We start from the raw sequence: 25,952 nt of genomic DNA on the forward strand, positions 1-25,952 counted from the left end.
TAGGCACCCTGGTCGGTATAGGAGGTGGTTTGATGGTTCTGTGTGGGTTGGGGGGTACGTGACTTTGTAGCAGGGGAGGGTGGTTACAGATCTCATGCAACGGTCACTGTCCTGGACCACAGAGCCACGCAGCAGAGGAATCTGTATCCGTCCTCCCCCGCCACAAGACCACATAGCCCCCGCACACAGAGTCCCAAAAAGGAGGGATGGCAGGCTCCGTTGAAACAACCAGTCCGGCACTGCAGACCGCTCTGGGAGCAGGAGCCTGTCATTCCTCGAGTTTAGAGGTGGTATTTACATCACCGCACACCCTACCCAGCACACTCCGCGTCCCAGTTTCAGCCATTTAATGCAAAGTCATCAATAAAGAAACCTTTGTAAAGTTACAGTGGAACATGTATTTTATTTTTAAACGTGTGTTGGAAGTGGGGGAAGCGGGGTGGACGGGGTATGTAACTGCAGATGCTAGTCAACAGTAACTTGGTAAAGAAACAGGGGCAGGTTCAGCTTCTCTGTAAAGAAACTGAACAGTCACAGGTCACGCTGCTCGCTGCTCGCTGGTACTTGAAGAGTTCCTTGTCGCTGTGCAAGGCGCCTGCATAGGGCTTCACGAGCCAGGGCATTAGCGGGTAGGCTGGGTCCCCGAGGATCACTGTAGGCATCTGCACATCCCCAAGAGTTATTTTGTGGTCCGGGAAGAAACTACCTTCCTGCAGGCATCTAAACAGAGCAGAGTTCCTGAAAACACACGCGTCATGAACCTTGCCTGGCCACCCGACGTTGATGTTGGTAAAACGTCCCCCATGGTCCACCAGTGCTCGCAGCACCATTGAAAAGTAGCCCTATTTCTCAACAGCTGACTGTGGAAGAGGTGGACGATAAGGTGCGAGGAGTTGACAACGGCCATAAGTGCTGTTGCGCCCGCGCCCGCGCTGTCACTGAGCAGAAAAGTGCACGAACAGATTGCCCGCAGGCGCTTTCAGGGAGGGAGGGAGGGCGTGATTGACGGTTCAATGATGACAGTTACCCAAAACCACCCTTGACACATTTCCCCCCCAGCATGCATTGGGGGGAAATCCCAGAATTCCAATGGGCAGCGGGGAGTGCAGGAACTGTGGGATAGCTTCCCACAGTGCACCGCTTCCAAAGTCGACGCTGGCCCCATTACTGTGGACTCACACAGTCGAATTAGTGTATTTAGTGTGGATACACAAATTCGACTTCATAACGTCGATTCCACAAATTCGACTTAAGTTGATTCAAAATAGTCTTGTAGTGTAGACATACCCATAGAAAGCTAAAGCTCTCTTGGCATATAAGGGTGTAACTTTGTCTCACTTGAATGAGTCTGTAGAAAAATGCTGACAAATTAATGGACTGGTTGAGATGGAATTCTGCTTTGGAATAAATTTAGGGTGTGGGCATATGACCACTTTATCCATGTGGACCACTGTAGATGGTGGATCATCTGTAAGAGCTTGTAGCTCATTTGTTCTTATGAAAGATGTAATGGCCACAATTAAAGTGTTCATCATTGAAAGGTGAAATAAGGAACGTTCTCCCAATGTTCTGAAAGGAGTTTCATGATCTTAGTAAGTACAAGGTTGAGATCCCATGTTGGTTGGTTGGTTCTTCAACTGGAGGGTAAACATTCATTAGCATCTTCACGAATCTCTTAAGTCTGTTATGGGTAAATATAGTCTTGTTATCAGTACACAGAACACAGAAGTAGCTGCTAAGTGCACTTTTACAAATGATATAGACAGTCTTATGGATTTTAAATAAAGCGGGTACTCCAATATAGAATGGGTGGAAACTGATGCTGGATCTATGGTACCTGGAACCAACATAGCTATAACAACACTGCATACATATTATTTGGCCAGACAGAATTTGTTTTTTTCCATTTAAGGTCATAGTATCTGTGTGTTGACTGTTTCTGGCGTTTAGAAGGACATTTCCAGGTCTGTCAGATCCCTATGGCTCATACTGTCATGTGAAGATATTGTGGGTCTGGGTGGGAAATCTGACCATTCTTCTGGATCAATAAATCTGTGGTTATGGGAGAGACAGGCTCCTTGTAATAGTTGTAGAAGGTCTGGAAATCACAATCTTCCCATGATGGAGGCATTGCTTTTGAGCTGAGTCACTATATACCTGTCTAATTCAATGCCCCATGCTCTGACAGTGCAAGGGTCAGCATCTTATGGTAACAGGACATAGCTCTTGCTATCAAGTCTCATGCCCTGGAAGAGCAAGGGTTGGTGGCTTAAGGTAGCAGGGCACACTTCACACTCTGAAGTTCTTTAAAAGCCACCTATCCCACCTATTGGACTTGGCTTGATACTTGCAGGGCTTCCCTGCAAGCAATGGAGGGGTAGGGCAGAAGGACCCTGCTTGAGAGGTGCTGTAACAGAGAAACCAGATGGTTAGAGCCTCAATACTCTGCAATTCCTCACCTTGGGAGAGGAACAGAAGAGCTAGTTGCTAAAATGAAGTCACTACTGCATGAGAACGAATACAATTTAAAGTATTAAAATGTATTATCAATTTAAAGTATTAAAATGATCATGAGAATCTGAATTTCAAATTTGGTCAACTGCCAGAGGCAGAAAATTCTGATGGACTGAGATGAAGGATGGGGCTTAGTCCAGGAACCTCCAGCAACAACACTGGAATTCCACAGGTGGGTGGCATTACTCATGAGTGAGGAATGAGGAGAGATGCTGTGCAGGAGAATGGGGACACTTAAACAAGGCTCAGGAGAAGTTGCCAGAAGTGGTACTTGCCCCGAGAGAAGAGGGAACAGAAACCTGGTCTCCTAATGGCCAAATCATGAGCTGGGCAGAAGGGAATGAATTCAGTAGCTAAAGGCCAAGACAAAGGGGAGCCAGTGCTCCCAATCTGGTGCCACTGTCATGGACTTTGCTGTAAGAGACCATTATGCCTGCCTTAAAAGGGAAGGGAGCTTCTTGTCAGCCTTGAGAGAGACCAAGGATGAGTTGGACGCATCACAATTTTAGCATCATGAGTCTACCACTGAAAGAATCTGGGCACAGCCATTAGAATTCCAAATGATCTTGATAAATTAGGGAATTGGTCTGAAATAAGTAGGATGAAATTCAATAAAAACTGTGCAAAATACTACACTTACAAAGGAAAAATCAAATAACTGGTTAGGCAGCAGTAGTGCAGAAAAGGATTTGGGAATTATAGTAGATCACAAAATGAATATGAGGATGCAGTGTGAGGCAAATATCATTCTAGCATTTATTAGCAGGAATGTCATATGTAAGACATGAGAGGTAACTGTTCTGCTCTACTCAGCACTGGTGAGGACTCAGCTGGAATATGTCCAGTTTTGTGCACAACACTTTAAGAGAGATTTCAACAAATTGAAGAGAGTCCAAAGGAGATCAACAAAAGTGATAAGAAGTTTGGAAAACCGGAGGAAAGACATGTTTAGTCTAGAGGAAAAAAGGCTGAGCCAGGACATAACAACAGTCTTAGAATATGTAAAAGGTTGCTATAAGGAGATGGTGATCAATTGTTCTCCATGTACACTGAAGGTAAGTTTACAGCAAGGGAGGTTCAGGTTAGATATTAGGAAAAACTTTCTAACTATAAGGATAGTTAAGCACCACAACAGATTCCCTAAAGAGGATGTGGAATTCCCATCTTTGGAAGTTTTTAAGAACAGGTTAGGCAAACACCTTTCAGAGATGATTTAAGTATACTTAATCCTGCCTCAACCTGGGGAGGATGGACTTGAGGTCCCTTCCAGCCCTACATTTCTATGATTCTATTATCTATGTTACTGTTTGCTCATTGAAATGGTTGACTTCTTCAGGAGGCACCAAGGCAAAAGATAAACTGAAGAAAGCATAGAAGTCAGTCTGAGAGGGAGTGCAGCTGGACAGGGAGACAGTATCTTTGAAGCTCATGACAAGCATGTTCAAACAGCAATGAAAAAACCTGTTGGTCCAATGTATTCAATAAGTAGGAGCAAAGATCAGATCTCTCAGCTCCCAGTTCCATGGCTCAACCATAAGGTAAACTATACTGTTCAGTCCCTCCCCCATGCTTTGTGATGTGTAGTTCTTCTAGTAAACCTAATCTTCATCTGGTATAAATTGGCATAGCTCCATGGAAGTCAATAGAGCTACACTGGTTTACACCAGCTTAAACTACTCCCTGTTCTGTTTTCATTCCTATTTTATATTGTAAGCTTTTCAGGACAAGAGTATTGGTCAACATTTCAAACGTAGGTACCTTAGGCCTCGTCAAGGCAAAGCTTTTGTACTGATCTGACTATGTCAGTTAGTTGTTTTCTTTTTTTTTAACCAAAATAGTTATACCGATAAAACTCATAATGTGAACGCAGTTATACTAATATAAAGGTTTCTTATATTGCTACAGCTTCTTTCCATGTGGGAATAAACAATACCAGTATACACATGTTTATTCCAGTATAACTGCATCTATAACTGTATTCACTCTAGGGGGGCTGTACCTGTTTAACTATACCTATACATCTAAAGCAGTTCAACTTTTGTCTGTAGACAAGCCCTAAACAAAAATACATTAATTTTCAGAGGTGCTAAGCACCTACAGTTCCCAATAAAATTAACTAACTGGTTCAATGTCAGACAAAATTAGAGCTACAGAGATACTTCATTTCCTCACTCATTCTTTCTTGCAGTTTTACTCTGAAAGATTGAACACAGCCCTTTATGTGTCTGTTCACCAAAAGTTTAAGCAACACACTTACCACTAAGGACATAGCATAATTTGTGTTATCAAGCAGAATTTGTTTGCATATTTATGCTGCTCTAAAAGCATATGTTTGTGTTCATGTTTTAAGGATGTATGTCCCTATTTTGAACAAGGGTTTAGCACCATAATTCACTGATGTTAATTTTTTTTTATTGTTTCAGAAAATGTTCAAGACTGGCTGCCTAGAAATTCTACTTACTTTTAGTGACTCTCCCCAGGATGGTTTGCAGCAAGGCTTTTCTGGATCCTGTGTAACTGAGTCTATTTTCTTTTGGAACAGTAACAAACAGCAATCCATAATCCTCATGATTAGATGAGGGGGTTTCGCAAGTTTCCGAACCGTAGCAATATCCACTGGTTTGATAGTCTATATCAGGGGATGGGGGGGGGGGCAGGAGGGGCAGAGGGAGAAAAGTGGACTTATTGTTTAGTACCATTTTATAGTTTTTTTCATTCAATACCATATTAATTAATTATTAATTATTATTATTCCAATTTTCATTTTTGTGCTTGAGGGAAGTTTGATTTATGAACATACACTATACATGAGTTATTGGGATTACTTTACTAAACTTTATAGTTCTATGTCTCTGAAGCTGATTTAAAGAAATATAAACTGCACAGTTATATGTTTTCTCCATCCCCATGTGAAAATCAAAATTAAATACAAATAATACAGGCATTATGGAATTAAGCTGTTATATTTAATAGCGATGAAAAATTAATTGTAAATTGGTGTTACTTAAAGTGTAATGTTCCTGGCAGAAGAATATACAAGGGCAAGAAAATGGCTTATGTGGGCATTTGGTAAATGGAGTCATTGAGAAGGTATTAAAGTCCTGTATTGCTGCTCTTTGACTTTCTATTAGTGTCACTTGGAGACCACTGCTTAGATAAATATTTATTCAAATGAGAAACCTATCTGTAAACAAAGTGAAGTGATTAGATAAATATTGTGTCAGCATATCAAAACAGCAGTCTAATTTATGCCAACAAAATATATGCATGCTGCTATTTGCATAACAAAGAGGTAATTATATCTACAAAATGGAATTTTCAGGATGCATGCAAGAGTTTTTAAAGTCTGGCCCTTCCTATCACCAATGTGGACTTCAATGTTTCTGAGTGGATGATGCTTGATTTTTCTTGCTTGTGATTAACTGAACCCTTCTCTTGGTATAACTATTAGTAATTGGAGCAGGAGATAGATTGAATCCATAAGACATTCTGATGGTTTTATCTCTCTATGCCACTTCCCCCTTTCTCTGCCATGGTTCTCTGCTTGACAACTGTTCAGAGTACAGCAGAACAAATCAATTAAGATCTGAAATGCAGTAATGCTTCATCATTTGTTAACTGCTCTTATGATCCCTCTGACCTACTTTGTTCCTTTCTCTTTAGTTCCAGAAAGATATACACAAAATCCATTAATGGGAGAGAGAGCATCCATCCTTCAGACTCCACTCTTGCTAAGGAACTATGGGAAGATGTGAGTGATCTAACAAGATAATGAAAAGCCATTATTCTAGCACTAAGAGAATACTTTCCAAGTCAGACTGGAAGGCATTCTATATTCTATTGACACCTTTAAAAATGGTTACTAACCTTCCATAACTGCTGTTCTTTGAAATGTGTTGCACATATCCATTGCACTCTTGGTGTGTGTGTGTGCCCCATGCAGAATTGTGGGAAATTTTTCCATCAACAGTAGCCATCAGAGCAGCTTGAGTGCCCTCTGTTGCCGTGCATTACAGCATGACAGTATAAAAGGCCCAGCCTCTCATGAGTTCCCTCAGTTCCCTCTTGCTGAACAACTTTGATGCAGAGGAGGGTAGGTCATGGAATGGACATGTGCAACACATCTCGAAGAACAACAATTATGGAAGGTTACTAACCGTTTTTCTTCTTCAAGTGATTGCACATGTGCATTCCACTCTCAGTGACTCACAAGTCATAAAGTAGGAGGAAGGATCAGAGAACATGTACACAGAGACTGGAGTACAACTCATCCAAATTTAGCATTGTCTCTAGAGTAAAGAGTGATGGCATAATGTGATGAAAAGGTGTGAATGGAAGACCAGGTTGCTGCTCTACAAATTTCCCGGATAGGGACATGAGCTAGGAAAACCACGGAGGCTGCTTGCTATCTTGTGCTGTCACTTTGCTGCCAGATCAAAACATACACGAATGAAGAAAGTCATCCAAGACTAAATTCTTTGTGTTGAGACCAGGTGACCCTTCAGCCTGTCCAAATGGCCATGAATAATTTGGTTGACAAACAGAACTGGTTAGTCCTGTCTATGTAGAACGCCAAAGGTCTACTAATATCTTTGGTATGCAGGCATTGTTCCTCCTTATTGGTGTGTGTTTTGGGGTAAAAAGTAGGTAAGTAAATTAACTAGTTAATATGAAAATTTGACACCAGGTTAGAGAAGAATCTTGGATGACAGGGAAAGTATACTTTATTCTTCAAGAAGATTGTATAAGATGGTTTGGATGTCAGAACACACAGCTCGGCTATCTTTCTGGCGGAAGTGATAGCTACTAGGAAAGCCACCTTCAGAGTTAGGTGCAGTAAGGATCATGTTGCTAGAGGTTCAAAGGGTGAGCTGTCCCAATGGATACCACTGAGGGAAAAAATTCTGACTGTGCATGGGGCATGCACACATCAAATGTGCAATGCACATGTGCAATCACTCAAAGAACTTTTGGAAAACTTTACATCTAAGCTTTTGTAATTGTTAAGTGGCTAGATGGAAGCAGGGCCTGGAGGGATATTCATTCCTCTCTCTTAAAGCAGAGATATGGATGCACTTGGAAGTAAAATATGGACTCCACAACTATTAACAAAAGGCTTGCATCAAGCTCAAATGATGGCTATGAACATGAGCTGAACCCTTGTCTGGCTGATATTAGCCATTCTTTCATCATAGCAGACAACACCTGCAAGACTGATGAAAACCTATAAACTTTACTCACATTCAATGCAGCTTCTGCTTCTTCTAATGCTGGTCTAGCTGCCTCCAGTTTGGTCTCTGCTACCACTTTTTCTGAATCAATTTCATCTACAATCTTTTGTGCTTTGTCCTTCACACCTTGGACTTCATTTTTTACTTTAGCTGACGCCTCAGCACTTACTGTAACTTCTGCCAGCACCTAGCATTAACAATAAATAAACAAATAATGTAAAAATATGCAAATATGACAACAAATGAATTCATTTGCAAATACAATGAAATCAGAATACAAAAGGGTTGTTTCTTGGTTAATGTTAGCTACACATGGTACATATATAATTTTACTATGGAATGTAAAGTAGCAAAATTTCATGGGTAGAGGTGGCAAAAATGGTATTCCCCTGTAAAATCTGACTGGGATCCTTCCACCAATTTAATGATAAGAGGACTTCTCAAGGGAACTGCCCTTTCATGTCAACGTGCTGTTCGTTTGGAAGGTAAATGGAGTTCAACCACCCTTGCATGCAGTGGAGGTGATGTCTGGCATGCCGTGTTACATATGCGCAAGAGACCATGTAATGTTTTAGACCAGGGGTAGCCAACCTGTGGCTCCGGAGTCAGATGCAGCTCTTCAGAAGTTAATATGCGGCTCCTTGTATAGGCACCGACTCCAGGGCTGGAGCTACAGGCACCAACTTTCCAATGTGCCAAGGGGGTGCTCACTGCTCAACCCCTGACTCTGCCACTGGCCCTGCCCCCCACTCCACCCCTTCCTGCCCCCTCCCCTGAGACTGCCATGCCCTTGTTCCTCCCCCTCCTCCCCAGAGCCTCCTGAACCCCAAGAAACAGCTGATCGGGAGGTGCGGGGAGGGAGGGGGAGGTGCTGATCTGTGGGGCTGCCAGTGGGTGGGATGCACTGGGAGCAGGGGGTGGGGGGAGCTGATGGGGGGACTGCTGACTTATTACTGTGGCTCTTTGGCAATGTACACTGGTAAATTCTGGCTCCTTATCATGCTCAGATTGGCCACCCCTGTTTTAGACACATTCTTACCAGGATTCGAGAACAGTTTTATAATTCATAACAAGATCTGTCACAACTTTGAAACTATCTTGAGGTAGGTATGTTCTTGCTGTAGTAATGTTGTACAGTCTAGAACTGCCTGTATGAATTCTATCCTCTGGTTGGCACTAATGATGATTTTTGTTGTTGATGGTGGTGAAAAGCTGACAGATCTGATTAAATGAATCTTTCATCTGCTGAAGTGAACTCCCTCAAATGAGCCAATCATCAAGGTAAGGATAAACTTGTATTCCTTGTCTTAGCCCTGGTATACACTATGAGTTTAGGTCGAATTTAGCAGTGTTAGATCGAATTAACCCTGCACCCATCCACATGACAAAGCTATTTTTGTCAACTTAAAGGGCTCTTAAAATCAATTTCTGTACTCCTCCCCGACAAGGGGATTAGCGCTGAAATTGATATCGCCGGGTCGAATTTGGGGTAATGTGGACGCAATTTGATGGTATTGGCCTCTGGGAGCTATCCCAGAGTGCTCCATTGTGACCGCTCTGGACAGCACTCTCAACTCAGATGCACTGGCCAAGTACACAGGAAAAGCCCCATGAACTTTTGAATTTAATTTCTTGTTTGGCCAGCGTGGCAAGCTGATCAGCATGGGTGACCATGTAGACCTCATTAGCACAGGTGACCATGAAGTCCCAGAATCACAAAAGAGCTCCAGCATGGACCGAACAAGAGGTACTGGATCTGATCACTATTTGGGGATACAAATCCATATTATCAGAACTCCGTTCCAAAAGATGAAATGCCAAAATATTTGAAAAAATCTCTAAGAGCATGATGGACAGAGGCTACAACAAGGACCCGCAGCAGTGCCACGTGAAAATTAAGGAGCTCAGACAAGCCTGCCAAAAAGCCAAAGAGGCAAATGGCTTAAAGATGATAAAGTCATTGCGGAGAAACTAAATGGATTCTTGGCTTCAGTCTTCACGGCTGAGGATGTTAGGGAGATTCCCAAACCTGAGCTGGCTTTTGTAGGTGACAAATCTGAGGAACTGTCACAGATTGAAGTATCACTAGAGGAGGTTTTGGAATTAATTGATAAACTCAACATTAACAAGTCACCGGGACCAGATGGCATTCACCCAAGAGTTCTGAAAGAACTCAAATGTGAAGTTATGAACTATTAACTAAGATTTGTAACCTGTCCTTTAAATCGGCTTCGGTACCCAATGACTGGAAGTTAGCTAATGTAACGCCAATATTTAAAAAGGGCTCTAGGGGTGATCCCGGCAATTACAGACCGGTAAGTCTAACGTTGGTACCGGGCAAATTAGTTGAAACAATAGTAAAGAATAAAATTGTCAGACACATAGGAAAACATAAACTCTTGAGCAATAGTCAACATGGTTTCTGTAAAGGGAAATCGTGTCTTACTAATCTATTAGAGTTCTTTGAAGGGGTCAACAAACATGTGGACAAGGGGGATCCGGTGGACATAGTGTACTTAGATTTCCAGAAAGCCTTTGACAAGGTCCCTCACCAAAGACTCTTACGTAAATTAAGCTGTCATGGGATAAAAGGGAAGGTCCTTTCATGGATTGAGAACCGGTTAAAGGACAGGGAACAAAGGGTAGGAATTAATGGTAAATTCTCAGAATGGAGAGGGGTAACTAGTGGTGTTCCCCAAGGGTCAGTCCTCGGACCAATCCTATTCAATTTATTCATAAATGATCTGGAGAAAGGGGTAAACAGTGAGGTGGCCAAGTTTGCAGATGATACTAAACTTCTCAAGATAGTTAAGACCAAAGCAGATTGTGAAGAACTTCAAAAAGATCTCACAAAACTAAGTGATTGGGCAACAAAATGGCAAATGAAATTTAATGTGGATAAATGTAAAGTAATGCACATTGGAAAAAATAACCCCAACTATACATACAACATGATGGGGGCTAATTTAGCTACAACGAGTCAGGAAAAAGATCTTGGAGTTAACCTGGATAGTTCTCTGAAGATGTCCACGCAGTGTGCAGAGGCAGTCAAAAAAGCAAACAGGATGTTAGGAATCATTAAAAAGGGGATAGAGAATAAGACTGAGACTATATTATTGCCCTTATATAAATCCATGGTACGCCCACATCTCGAATACTGTGTACAGATGTGGTCTCCTCACCTCAAAAAACATATTCTAGCACTAGAAAAGGTTCAGAAAAGGGCAACTAAAATGATTAGGGGTTTAGAGAGGGTCCCATATGAGGAACGATTAAAGAGGCTAGGACTCTTCAGCTTGGAAAAGAGAAGACTAAGGGGAGACATGATAGAGGTTTATAAAATCATGAGTGATGTTGAGAAAGTGGATAAGGAAAAGTTATTTACTTATTCCCATAATACAAGAACTAGGGGTCACCAAATGAAATTAATAGGCAGCAGATTTAAAACAAATAAAAGGAAGTTCTTCTTCACGCAGCGCACAGTCAACTTGTGGAACTCCTTACCTGAGGAGGTTGTGAAGGCTAGGACTATAACAATGTTTAAAAGGGGACTGGATAAATTCATGGTGGCTAAGTCCATAAATGGCTATTAGCCAGGATGGGTAAGAATGGTGTCCCTAGCCTCTGTTCGTCAGAGGATGGAGATGGATGGCAGGAGAGAGATCACTTGATCATTGCCTGTTAGGTTCACTCCCTCAGGGGCACCTGGCATTGGCCACTGTCGGTAGACAGATACTGGGCTAGATGGACCTTTGGTCTGACCCGGTATGGCCTTTCTTATGTTCTTATGTTCTTATGGCTGCTCTGGGTCAGAGCCCCAGACATGCCGCTTCTATGATGAGCTGCATCCAAGTCTAGGGGGTGCCCCTACCACTACCCCACCTTGTGCATGGACACCTGCAAGGGGGGAGTCTCACGCAACAGGGATGAGGATTTGGGGGATGAGGAAGATGAGCAGATGGAGGAGGATGAGGATAGCACACAGCACGCAAGTGGAGAAACCATTCTCCCCAACAGCCAGGAACTGTTTATCACCCTGGAGCCAGTACCCTCCCAACTCTCCCAAGGGGGGCTCACGGACCATGAAGCCAGAGAAGGCACCTCTGGTGTATGTACCTTTGGAAATATAATGCATGGTTTAAAAGCAAGCGCGTTTAATGATTAATTTGCCCTGAAGACTTGGGATGCATTAGCAGCCAGTACAGCCCCTCCTTTTAAATGGCCAACCCAATGGGTGCTTGGTATGGGAAAGGAGGAGGATGCTGTTTGAAACCATTCCCACATGTTATGAAGGTTGAAGAAGCCGAAAGACTGTGGCTTACCATGGATGCCTGCAAGCTGAATTCTGTTGCCTGGCCCTACGTGTGTGATCTCTCACACCAAACCGGCAGGCCCTCAATATAAGAGGCAAAATACGACCTTTTACCGAAAGCACATGCTATGTAATGTTAACAGCTTGTTTCAATGTGAAAGAGCCTACCCGTTGTTCTCTAAAATGTGTCTTTTTAAATACTACTCTCCCTTTTTTTCCTCCTACAGCTGCAAATGTTTCAACACTCCCCCTATCATCTCTGTCCCAGAAGCTAGCGCAGATAAGAAGGAGAAAAAAACACACTTGTGATTAAATATTCTCTGAGCTCATGCAGTCCTCCCGCACTGAAAGAGCTGACCAGAATGTGTGGAGGCAAACAGTGTCAGAGTCCAGGAAAGCAGAAAATGAATGCAAGGACAGGAGGGACAAATGAGATGAGAGGTGGTGGGAGCAAGAGTAAAGGTGGCGGGAGCATGATGAGGGGAGACAGGATGCAATGCTGACACTACTGGGGGATCAAACCAATATGCTCTGGCATCTGGTGGAGCTGTAGGAAATGCAGCAGGAGAACAGACCACCGCTACAGCCCTTGTGTAACTGCTGCCCTCTTTCCCAAGTTCCATAGCCTCCTCACCTAGACGCCCAAGAACACTCCGGGCACCCAACAACTCCACCCCAGAGGACTGCCCAAGCAACAGAAGGCTGGCATTCAATAAGTTTTGAACTGCAGTGTGGCCTTGTCCTTCCCTCCTATCCTCATCCACTACCCCAACTGGTGCTTCCCTCCTCACTCACCCCTCCCGGGCTACCTTGGCAGTTATCCCCCTATTTGTGTGATGAATTAATAAAGAATGCATGACTTTGAAACAATAATGACTTTATTGCCTCTGCAAGAGGTGATCGAGGCGGGAGGGTGGCTGGCTTACAGGGAAGTAGAGTGAACCAAGGGGGCGGGTTTTCATCAAGGAGAAACAAACAGAACTGTCACACCCTAGCCTGGCCAGTCATGAAACTGGTTTTCAAAGCTTGTCTGATGTGCAGCGCGCCCTGCTGTGCTCTTCTAATCACCCTGGTGTCTGGCTGCTTGTAATCAGCGGCCAGGCAATTTGCCTCAACCTCCCACCCCGCCATAAATGTCTCCCCCTTACTCTCACAGATATTGTGGAGCACCAAGATAGGGATATGCGTTCCGTCTATCACTCCACCATAGTTAGGGAATCCCATTGCAGCAAAGCCATCCACTATGACCTGCACATTTCCCAGAGTCACTACCCTTGATAGCATCAGCTCAGTGACTGCGTTGGCTACTTGGATCACAGCAGCCCCCACAGTAGATTTACCCAGTCCAAATTGATTACTGACTGACTGGTAGCTGTCTGGCATTGCAAGCTTCCAGAGGGCTATTACCACTCACTTCTCAACTGTGAGGGCTGCTCTCATCTTGGTATTCTTGCGCTTCAGGGCAGGAGAAAGCAAGTCACAAAGTTCCATGAAAGTGCCCTTACGCTTGCAAAGTTTTGCAGCCACTGGGAATTGTCCCACACCTGCAACACTATGCGGTCCCACCAGTCTGTGCTTGTTTCCCAGGCCCAGAATCAGCGTTCCACGGCATGAACCTTCCCCATTACCACCATGATGTCCAAATTGCCAGGGCCCGTGCTTTGAGAGAAGTCTGTGTCCACATCCTCATTGCTATCATGATCACGCTGTCGTCGCCTCCTCATCTGCTTTTGGTTCTGGTTCTGCACATACTGCAGGATAATGTGCGAGGTGTTTACAATGCTCACAACAGCAGCGGTGAGCTGAGCAGGCTCCATGCTTGCTGTGGTATGGCATCTGCAGGAGAGCAGGAGAGCAGAGTTGCAGCAGAATCAGTGGATGACGACGGATGCCAAGAGAAAAGATATTTATACTGAACGATGAGAGGACCTGCGAGGTGGATTCATGGCACCAGGAGAGTAGGAGAGCAGAGTTGCAGCAGAAGCGGTGGAGGACTACGGTTAGCACCGTGCACATTTCCCGAGTACCCGGGAACCCATGATAGACAACATGGAGAAATTCGCTGTGAAGGCAATATCAGCAGAGCAGAGTTGCAGCAGAAGCAGTGTATGACGATGATGGTTTGCAGTCCTGTTGCATCGTCTGCTGCCAGCAGCACCCAGGACACAACAGCGGCGGTGTCAGTGAACTGAGCTGAGTGGGCTGCATGCTTGCCATGGTATGGTGTCTGCGCAGACAAAAGGTGCAAAACGATTGTCTGCCATTGCTTTCACAGAGGGAGGGGTGACTGACGACATGTACCCAAAACCACCCGCGACAATGTTTTTGCCCCATCAGGCACTGGGAGCTTAACCCAGAATTCCAATGGGTGGCTGAGACTGCGGGAACTGTGGGATAGCTATCCACAGTGCACTGCTCTGTAAGTCGATGTTAGCCATGGTAGTGAGGATGCACTCCGCCGACTTAATGCGCTCAGTGTGGACATACGCAATCGATTGTATAAAATCAATTTCTAAAAATCAACTTATAAGAAGATATACCTATCTCATAGAACTGGAAGGGACTCTGAAAGGTCATCAAGTCCAGCCCTCTGCCTTCACTAGCAGGACCAAGTACTGATTTTGCCCCAGATCCCTAAGTAGCCCCCTCAGGGATTGAACTCACAACCCTAGGTTTAGCAGGCCAATGCTCAACCCAGGAACAGAATCAGACTACACAATGAAATGCAATGTGTTGTAGTCGTGTTGGTCCCAGGATATTAGAGAGACAAGGTGTGTAAGGTAATATCTTTTATTGGTTCAATAAAATATTTTACCTCACCCACTGTGTCTCTCTAAAGAAATGAAAGGCATACTGAACTTGTGTTTTTCTTCAGGCAGCTGTTCCAGGGATCTAATCCTAAGTGTAGAAATTGTACTTGGACATTATTGTGTGCTATTATCTTAATTACTTCTATAATACTTATATATGCAAATCACTTTATAGACAAATACAAAATGAAGTCTTGGGCTCAAAGAGCTTTGTTTTGTTTTCTGTTTAGAGTTTTTTAAATTTATACACACATATGCCCCATCCCCAATCCCCAGACACATGCATGGTTAGTTGTGTGGCTAGGAGACCGTGAAGAAAATAAGGCAAAGAGTAAAGAAAGATGACTGCAGAGAGGTAAAAATGGGGCTAATTTGATAAAAAGAAGACCATACTGCAGAAGAGTAGTTCTTGTATCCTAGATAGTCCAATCTTCTGGATTCTCTGTCTCCAAATGCTGATCAGAAATATTTCCTTCTTCTGACTTATCTATGACTGCCAATTCCACCAAGGACTAGAGAGCAGGGTGATACGAAAAGCACTGGAATCCCTGCTCTGTCACTTAATAAAGTCAATCTCTTTGCCATAGCAGGGATCAAAGCCAGACAGAACCAGAGGTCTTTGCTGGCTCAAGTATCCCTTGCTTTGCAGGAGAAAAATTTTGCCATTATATTTGAATTCCAAAATGTCAAACAGTCTGTGCAATTTTTTTCCCTGAACTGCCAACACCACAAATCTTATAATTATCTGGTGGTTAAATGGAAGCAGTGGAAGCATACTATTTTCTTGTGAGGTGGAGGAAGAGGGCCTAGGCTGTGGAAACAGCCTTAGAATCATCAGCATATTCCTCTTCTCCTTCCTCTTTAAGGTCAGTTTCCAAGAGACCATCACCAAGGCTAATGAGTAGTGTGGAGTGTCCTTGAGAAGAGAAGATGCTACATCTGCTATTATGCCAGAATAATTTGATTCCCCACAGAAACACTTTCATTAATGAAAGATCAGGCTCCTCTGTGGTCTCTTTGCTGAGCAACATTTTTAAAATTATGCTTACATGCACAACCCACTGGCCCAGCACTGTGCAAGATCACAGGGACACTTTACTTTGTTGTTGCAAAACAAGAACCACTCAAACTTGATTTTTCTTTCTGGACCTACCATATTAAAGCTGAGAAGAACCATACAATGACACAGAATTGACTAACACTAAAAAGGTCTAGCTATTGAATATTAACAAATTGTCTTAATTTAATACATATAACTTAACCAAAATTAACTATTAATAATTCTCAAACCAAGCTGTATTACAACAAAGAGCACTGAAACAAGCAATGAGACCTGCTGCTTATAGACGAAAGAAACTAGGGAATGCCGAGCCCCACAATTCTTTATATCATTTTCCACCATCTCCCTCCCCAGTGGGTTCCACCATGGCAGCTTTAGTTTCTGTTAGGGCTCCTCAGGCGCCTCACTGGCAGGGCTACTGTGGAGCCTGCACTGAAGTAACATACACAGTTGCCCTTGCCACATCCCCTCCTTGGACAGGGGCAGGCTGTTTTGGGGTTACACCCATTTCCTGCAAGTTCCTTGATAAAGAGGATATTGTGGACTTCTTATACTACTACAGTTCCCCCATTCTTTTGTTTGTTTGTTTGTTTTGTTTTTTTGCCACCAGAGGACATTAAAGTGAATCTACATCACAAATATGTTTAGCAGCTAAGTACGTACTTTATCTGCCTTTATAGAAGCCAAAGCCAGTTCCTTTTCTTTCACTGCCAATTCCAGAGAGAGTTTGGCAACAGATTCACTGGCTTCCATCAGCTTAGAGAGACCTATCAAATATAAGATAATCATGGCAGTTCAGAAAGGTGAAGAACAATGCTATATTTTTGATAATTCCCAACTCTTCTTCAATCCGTCCCCTAACATCCACCCTCCAATTTTTCCCCTCTCTCATTCACCTGCCCACTAGCTCACAGTCTCGTACCCTGGGCTTCTCATCCAATCTTAGTCTCCTTCCCCTTCACTCTTCTCAGGGCCCTTGTCCTAGTGCCCCCTTCCCTGTCTCCTAGTCCCCCCTTCCCTGTCTCCTAGTCCATGTCTTCTTGCACAGCCAATCTCGGCCTCTTTCAACCCCTGGCCCCATTTTTTTGCCCCCTGCCAGATTCCACTTCCAGTCTCTTCTCTCCACTAGGGCCCTTTTCTCAATCTGCTTCTCCCACCTTTCCCCAGTCTGGCTCTTGTCCCCTCTGCATTCAAGTCAGGAATCTTTCTCCTCCACGTTGTATAGATGCCAATGGGGTGACATTGAGAGAACAGAAGAGACACTCTCTCTGCTGTCAGTTCCAATGCCCAGCCTCAGCAGCCATGAGCTGCAATTGCAGGGAAAGTCATGCTCACCCCCAGTAGCCCGGGGATGGCAAATGCACACTTCAGTTACATGCAGGAGCTGAGATAGACTGGAGCCTGTTAGTGCAACTGGAATCTTCAGAGATTTTAGCAGCAAAGGTCTAATAAATTCCTATTAAGCATATGCAAACTATGTTTTTTCAAAGTATAATAACTTGACTGAATTTGGGTAACTTTTCATGGGAACAGCAAGGGGCACATCCCTGACACAAATGTAACTCCACATGCTGAATTTCAAATCCCTACTCCAAAGCACGGGGGACTAGATCTTCTCAATTAAATAGCTGTAAGAATTTTTTTAATATGGCAAAATAATTTATTTTTTCTAATCTCATTCTTGCAAACAGTGGACCCATTTTGACTATAACTTTTCAAAAAGTGTCATGGGGCAAGTGCACTCTGTCCCTCCTTTGGGGTGGAGGAAGGGACATTATAGCACTGCAGATGAGTCTATCAGACCATCCTTTGCCTCAGGGCAGTATGGCCTAGTGACTAGAGTCAATATGGCTGCCCTTCCTCTCAGGACTGCATGGCCTAATAGCCAGAATCAATACAGCTGCCTTTCCTTGCAGGGCTGCATATTCTAATGGCCAGAGTCATTACGGCTGCCCTCTCTCGCAGGGCTGGATGGCCTAATGACCAGAATCAATATGGCTGCCCTCTCTTGCAGGGCTGAATGGCCAAATGGCCACAGTCAGTATGGCTGCCCTCTCACCGGGCTAGTGACCTAATGGTTGGGGGGTGGTGGTTGCTGGGGTAGGACCCTGTCAGAGGTGAGTGTACTCAAAACTGGGTCAGCAGGGATCCAACCAAAACACGCCGTTTTTCCTGGGTACTGCCCTGCAGCAGTGCCCACACACTTGGGGTCCTCCCCTCCCCAGGGAACCTCAATCCCCTAGGCCCACTTTGCCTCAGTGACCCACAGCCAGTCTTCATCTAACCCATTCTCTCAGGGGCAAACTGCAGTCTGAAATGGCCACTCATCATTGGCAAGGGGATTGGACCAGCCGCCTCTTCCTTCCCTGGTACCTCCTCCAGCCCTGACAGCAAGTCCTCTGCCTGGGGGTTTGCCAGGCTGGAGCTCCCCCAGCTCCTCCTGCCCTTCCCCAGCACCGCGCTGTCTAAGGTATTCTTTGCTCTTTCAGACAGCCAGGTCCACCTCTCTCCAAGGCTGGAGAGAGACTCACTACTCCTTCTGGTCTGCCCTCTTTTATACCGGCTTGACCAGCTCTGATTGGAGGCTTCCTGCCTCTTCCTGATTGGCTCTCAGCCCCAGCCTTCTCCAAGGGCTGGTTTTTAACCCTTTCGGAGCCAGAGTGGGGTGACTTCCCCGCTACACTACCACATATAGTACTCTGAAGTAACCATAATTTGAGTTACAAGGTTTAACATACACATTTCAGGTTTGGGCTACTTGATTGTGATACATCCCAAATGATCTGTGAATGAGAAGCCCAACAATAAAACAGAGGTCATCTGGGACCATAACTAAGATTTATCTTTATTCCCTGTTCATCTTACCTATTTGCATGCGTTCAGCTTGTTCATTAATGTTTCCTAGCTTTTCAGAATAAACATCTTTGTAACCATTTATGAAAGAGAGATAAGATTTGGGTGTAACATGAGCTCTTCGTCGATATCTGAAAGGCAGAAATTTAACAAAATTATAATTTAATATATAACTTTCACATAGTATTTGTTGGAGATCTAAATAGCCACACTACTGTCCAGGTCTTCAGTTTTAAATGAATTATTTTTTAAAACACAGACAGCAAATATTATATGGAAAGAAAAGCATTTCATGCAGTCAAAATGCAGCATCCCTTCACAATGATAATACTTAATGTCACCTTTTATGTGCAATTACATCTGTCCTTTATCCACACAAGCTATATTAAAGTTTTATTGTACCATTTTTTATTCTTATCCTACAATTGGAATAAGGTTAATGAGTTGCCACATCTTTGTGATTATTATGGATGACTTTTGAATTTATCAAATACAAACTTCATTTCTGTATTAATAAACTGGAAAAGACAATTATTGCTTCATATATTATAGTGCCATAAACATTATTCCATAAATAATAGTAATATTTTTGTGGTTGCTCAATTTTTAAATTTGTACAAAATGTTACCTTTGGAAATAATTCTCACAGCTCTCAGAAACCATATCATGAAAGAGGCCCATAGTTTCTACTACTTGTGTTTTAACTTCAGAAGAACAAACAATATTAAATTCTGAAAGGAAGTAACTGGCTACAGCAACAAGGGCTTCTTTAGGCCATCGATTGAACCAGTCCATAGTGCAGCCTGATATCAGACCAGGAAATTTCAAAGAACGTGCACGGAACTTCTCACCAACCTAACAAGAGTAACAGTTTTAAAAAAATGCTTAATATAGTGTGTGTGATACCATATCTGATTTTATCCAAAACATTAACATGTAGATAAAATCTAAGCAATTTTTTTCTAATTCTTATAACATCATGCATAGTTTTTACCCTATATCTGCATCCTATTCTTTTTTATTATCTTGATATCCTCAATAAAATTAACAAAACAGTAGAAAAAAAACTCATATTAAAGATGAATGCTACTTAGTGTTTTAAAACTTCAGTTAGTTGTACATTAATTTCAACTAAAAGCTTTACATCCACTAACACTTGATTTGAGGGCTCTTGTTTTTCTGGCAACAATCAAGAACTTCAGTAAAACCTAAAATACTGAAAAATTGCATTCAATGCTTGATATATGTCCTGACTCTTCAAATTATAAACCTTGAATGATCACATCATGTTTTATATGGGAATCTACCCACAGAAATAAACAAGATAGTTATAAAAAGAAAACTCACTGGAGAAAAGCAGAGAACAACATGCAAATTCTTCTTTGACCGTGATATAAAATACTCATAAAGATTATCAAATGTAGGAGGAAATCGAGGCAGCTCTTTTTTCATCACAGATATTAGTCCTTGTGTAATTTCATCCAACTCATCCCGAGCAAATAAATTGGAAATCTTTATACAAAACCAAAATTGACAGGAAAAGAAATTGCATTAATTTAAGTGAATTATAATATATTTTATAATTGTAATCTATCTGCCTCTACAAACATAGACACAATTTAGATGAACTAAGGGCCAAATTCTTCCCGATTTACACCCTATCCAACTTCATTAAAGACAATAGATGTTAAGGAAAAATAAAGCCCTAAACTAGCAAGTTCACCCTTCAGTAATGGTGGCCTCTGAAATGCCCTTCTCACTTATTTTCTCCCTAATGCTCCGAATCAAGTTGACATAGGAGCATGGCTGCATGAGGAAATACTGTACTTTTATGAGCAGAAAAAGGTATTCTTGCAAGATACTGACCTAAATCTAGAAATTTATATTGAGATTCAGTTTGGGCCCCGAATGTCCCAAATTTGAGATAGTTGGGTTTTAGATCCTTTCTAGCCCAATTAATTATTACAAAAATCAATGGCAATCAGGTATTAAGAGCAAATGTTGAAAATTTGTATTGCTAAAGTATACTGTCATTTTGAGGATCTAACCTCTCCTGAAGATAGCAGATTGTTAAGGTATTCCAGAAATGCTTCATCTTTTATTTCATTATCAGTGAAAATGAAAGTGATGCCTTTTCCTTCTGCACCAGCTACTCTATATAGAAGTTTTAGATCATCTGTTAGATTGGAAACATTATAGGATCTATGAGGAAAAAGAGAAATTACAAATTTGCTTAATGCACAATACAGAATCATTGCAATTTTTCAAATTATATTTAATATATAATTTGCAGAACGAATCATGACTATAATATCCACACACTTCAGCAAGGAGAAGATCCATCTCCCCGTGAAATCAGTTGAAAGATTCAGGCACAATTCAGGAAAGCATTTAAGAACGTGCTTCTGAGCTATGATGGGTAGCTATAATTTGCTGAATTAGGGTCCTAGTGAGCAACCAATGATGCATAGATGAATCAGAGTGTAATAATTTTTTTTTGTTTACTGTTTTTAAAGATAGTGTTTAAAATAAAGATTAAAATATTTACATTTCCTCAAAAACATCAGCTTCTAGTTTTGGAGAGACAAACAACACAATATTTTTTTCATTTACCTGGTTAAAGTTATCTGAAATATTCTGTAACCAGCTATAAAAGAGGCCAATCTTGAAAGACTCTGTTTTCCAGAACCACCAACTCCTACAAGTAAAGCATTTCCACATGCAGTCCGAATTATTCGTGAAATCTATGCAGAAAAAATACAAGTAATCTGTGCTGTGTTTAGCTAGTTATAGAAAATTAACAGAGTTAAATATCTGTTTTACTCTAAATCTTATTTGGGAGAATATTTTTTAAGTCTCAAAGATCAGCAGAAGGACATATGTTTTTATAGAAGACCTTTCCCATAGAGAAAAATAAAGCTCCTACTTCCAAATAAAGCAACAGTATCTGAAGAGATTCATGTGACTCAAGTGAAAGGGCTGCATTTTAAGAACATAGCTTCTAATTTATGAGTTGTATGTGGGATTCAAAATAAATATGTTTAGAATTTGCATTTAATTGTAGATTTAAGATTGAAATTTTCCAAGCTTAATCTCTTAATGAGTGGGACTTGTTAAAAAATATGCACAAAAGCCATTTTTAATTAGCAGAAGAATGAAAAAAAAACCCACTTCTACCGTTATAGAAATGTTTGCAATTTTTTTCTAAAAACACAGCTCTTGATTAAAAGGTAGAGAAATGAAAATAGAGCATGGAAATATCTCTCACTGCAAAGAAGAGCCTTTCAGTGCTCTAATGAAAACTGGTTTTCCTTTGACCAACCTATGAGCTTTCAAGAATTGCACTCTGTCCATATAGGTGTGAGGCAATTCTCCAAAAAGGGCCATATTTTGGAGTTTAATGTACCCACCCTACACACATCCACATCATATAGAATTTGAAATCTTATATTATGTACATTTAGATGAGGTATAATGTGGAACTGCCAAGAGATGCCGTAAGCCAGTAGGTGAGGTGAAACAAGGGTACGCAAAATGCGAAGGTGTCTTTTTTTTTGCACAGTTCCAGAAACACTGCAGCATGACCATGACTATAGTTTGTACTGTTTAAGTTAATTTCAATACCTTAATGTGGTGTTTATTGGTCAAAGCTAACAAATGACAATGTATTAAAAGATGATTATTGGTTTTGCATAGGCAAGTATTTTTTTTCAGAAATAATGAAATTGTTTAGCATGTGGCAAAAATGGTGAATATAAAAAGTTTGCAATACACCAACATGAAATATTTTCACATCACATATTGTCAAAGTATCTCACAAGTGATAATAGTTTTCTATACTATATTTTCAGTTGAAATTTGCCCAACAGATCAGGCTCACACTTAAGATTGTGCACCAGTAGTAGTAGATTGCATGCACATAGTTTGTACTGCATAGTGGGTTGAAATAAATGTCCATGAATTCCTAATGTAATGCTTCTCCATTTGTAAGCTTTTGTACATATAATGTTGCATCTAGTCTGCCTTATAAAAGTTTTTGTGACTGCATCCTAAGGGCGTATCTACATAGGGAAATAGCTCAGAAGGTATTGTACAAAAACTATTTCAAACTAGCTCCCCATGTGGACACTCTTATTCCACACTAAAGGTACATCTACACTGCACACTACTTTTGATGGTATGTAGAGTACATCCACTACCCACATCCCTAGCATGGGAACAGTGTTGATGGAGAGGCACTGCTTAGGTCAGTAGAGTAAGGACATCCCTGAATCCTGTGGGTATGTATCAGGGTATGTACCCTACTCATCAAATCAGTGCCTCCCTCATCTGCACTGCTACTTTTAGCAATGTGGTGTCCTCCTGCTTCCCTGCTGCTGAAACCTTTCCCTAAAGCAGGGAAAGGCTCTAGCAGCAGGAAAAGTTCTGGCAGCTCCCTGCAGCATCAACCTTTCCCTTCTACTGGGAAAGACTCCTGCAGTGCGGAGCTGCCAGTAGCTTTCTAGTCAGTGGGAAAAGGCTTTGGAGGTGGGAGGCAGTGAGGAAAGACTCTGGTGTGCCTCACTGCCAAGCCTTTCCCTGCTGCCTCCCCCTGCCAGTCTTTCACTGACATGGGAAGCTACATACCCCATGTGGACGCAGACTGCTTTTCATTGCGGCATATAGCTACATATACCCTACATGGCACTGCCAGTAGTGTCCAGTGGAGACGTTGCCTACGGGTGCCTTTTTTGCAGCTTAGCTTTATCCAAAGTGGCACTTTTAGCACTATAGTGTACACATGGGCCGTTAGTATGGAATAGCTATTATGGTTTAAATTCACACTCTAGCTTATTTCACAATAGCTTCCCCATATAGACAAGCCCTAAGACTTGGCAATTTTTGCTGTTGGCAAACAATGAAACCGTCCCTCACTGTTATTGTATAATACATCTGCCTTCAAAGCTTCCTTTAATACAGTTATTTGATATATATTGTCTTCTTAATGCATAGTTTTACATTTATTTAAAGGGGTTTTCATATTCCATTCTTTACTGATATCTTTATACTGTTCAAATCCTCCTGTATATTCCCCAGATCTTTCTTTATATTAACACCTAACTTTGTATTGTCTTTGCATGGTAATTTTTGAGATTATGCAGCTTTCTCCATCCACCATATAACATGTACAAATTGAAAAAGACTGTCCCCTTACCAAACCTTCTGAACATCACTCCCTGCTTCCTTCCAAGAACATTTAGCTTTACACACAACTACCCTCTATACCCTACCTGACAATTCCAAATTCAAATTATCAGTTTAGTTCTACTATTCATGTGACTCATGAGGTCTAGTAACCTAAATTAAATGTATTATTAAATGCTGTAAAAAACAAAACCTTAACAAGATGTGTCATTGCATCTTTAAAAAACACCAAATCGAGAAATGATCCCCTAATGGTTTCATTGTATTGCCTCTGGTACATTTGTAATTTTTCACACAGAAATTCAAAGCTCGGGACCTGAAAGAGAGAGAAAAAAGGCAAGAAAAATAACAATGTTAATAGATAAGTCCTACCATATTAGTATAACTACAAAGATAAAAACACTTATCTGAATAAAATTATGTAGGCAAATTTTTTGGCAAACTTCTTCACTGAATTACTTCCCAGTAACTGGAGATCAATTAATTTGCTGCATCCATAGACTCTCTCTTTCAGAATTGTGTCCCATTATATAGCCAGGAACTGTTAACAGCATTTAGAACTAAAATGGGCTTGCATGCTCTGACATGGCACATAAACTGCATCTTTACAAGGAATCCAGCCCTCCGCTCCTGCTTTTTTCACTTGTTCTTATATCTAGGACACTGGTGTTCTTATTAGTTCCTTCAGGATTTATTTGCTTGTGGCTTATTTATATTGGGACAGATTCTCAGTTGTGCTGAATTTACACTTTGCACTATTGAGGAAAGTAAGATGAAAAGGTGGCTCAAAGCCACATTTTCAGCTCCCTTGATTCTCGGACAGTTGTGGATTGAAACAGTTCTGCAAGTAATTTAAAACATCTTAGGGGCTCAATTTGCTGAGTCACAGAGTTGAAGAAGACTAACCCATTGCTGAGGAGGAGTCTCTGGAGTGGTCTCAGCAGGTGTGGAGGAATGCAGAGACCAACAACTCATCTAAACTCTCAACCCCCTGTTCTGGCAGACTGATGGCTGGAAATAATGGCAAACATAAGCTTGGAACAATCATGGCAGTATTCCCCTTTTGTGACTTCTGAGAGGGTCTCATTATAGATGGAATAACTCTGAACCTTTGGCTTGATTCATTTGACCTGTCTCACCATGATGGGGGAGGGAGAACACATGGAGAAATATAACTTGTTGGGGGATCTTGTTTGAAGAACAAAGCCTCAAAATGTTGGTCCCTAAAGAAGAATAGAGAGTAGGGGAAATAATTTTCTTGTTGCTGCCCCAACAAAAGCTAGAATTCCAAAGGATAAGGAGAATGCTGAAAGATCACTGGCACAGAAGTGGTCCACTAATTTCAGGAAGATAGGTACAAGCCAAATATTTCACACTACAGAAGGGTTAGGAATCTGACATTTGCTAGAAATTCAGTCTAAAATTTTCTTTGCTAATTTCACCTATAATTCCTAATTATATCTCCTTGTATGATTCAAAAGAATCCATCTCCTTCCTTGGGGTTTACAACTTTCAAATACTTATGCACAACTATATTGTCCCTGTCTGTTGGCCAAAGTAACAGTATACAAATGTTATTTTTTTAAAATCTTTCCTCATAAATCAATCCCCACATTTATATTGCTCTTTTCTGCATTGATTCAAATTTTTCAACAACTTTATGATAATTAGCTTGCCAAAATATAACACAATATTTTAGGTGCGGTTCCAATAGCCTTTCATGGAAAGGTACAAATGCTTCCTCTGCTTTGAGATGTGATGTTTCTTTATACACTGCACAAAATTACTTTGGCATCTCACATGTAAATTTGCAGTCTACTGTCAACCCAGATCTCTTTCATCATTGCTGTTTTTCAAGAATCTCTCTCCATGGATCTGCGTATTGGATTATTTTCCCCAGATGTAGTAGGTTTGCATTTTTCCAGAATGGATCTTATTTTATTATTTCTTTAAATGTGCAATACGATCACCTAAGTGTCAGATCACAG

The 25,952-nt window shown here is 41.6% G+C and overlaps 1 protein-coding gene across 17 annotated transcripts in view; it reads right to left on the bottom strand.

Moving 5' to 3' along the window:
* The window catches only part of DNAH8 (dynein axonemal heavy chain 8), a 556,010-nt gene that overhangs the window by 96,158 nt on the left and 433,900 nt on the right, over positions 1-25,952 (bottom strand). For all 17 annotated transcript variants that reach the window (XM_039529004.1, XM_039529011.1, XM_039529005.1 and 14 more), the window contains 9 exons: positions 24,158-24,280; positions 21,394-21,524; positions 20,829-20,982; positions 20,128-20,292; positions 19,409-19,635; positions 18,793-18,911; positions 16,591-16,694; positions 7,756-7,932; positions 4,976-5,143 (listed from right to left, as the gene is read on the bottom strand). In XM_039529004.1, coding sequence (XP_039384938.1) covers positions 4,976-5,143; positions 7,756-7,932; positions 16,591-16,694; positions 18,793-18,911; positions 19,409-19,635; positions 20,128-20,292; positions 20,829-20,982; positions 21,394-21,524; positions 24,158-24,280 — 1,368 coding nt within the window. The remainder of the gene's footprint in view (positions 1-4,975; positions 5,144-7,755; positions 7,933-16,590; positions 16,695-18,792; positions 18,912-19,408; positions 19,636-20,127; positions 20,293-20,828; positions 20,983-21,393; positions 21,525-24,157; positions 24,281-25,952) is intronic.

This window comes from Mauremys reevesii, linkage group 3 (genome assembly GCF_016161935.1).
Source record: "Mauremys reevesii isolate NIE-2019 linkage group 3, ASM1616193v1, whole genome shotgun sequence".
NCBI classification, from domain to species: Eukaryota; Metazoa; Chordata; order Testudines; family Geoemydidae; genus Mauremys; species Mauremys reevesii.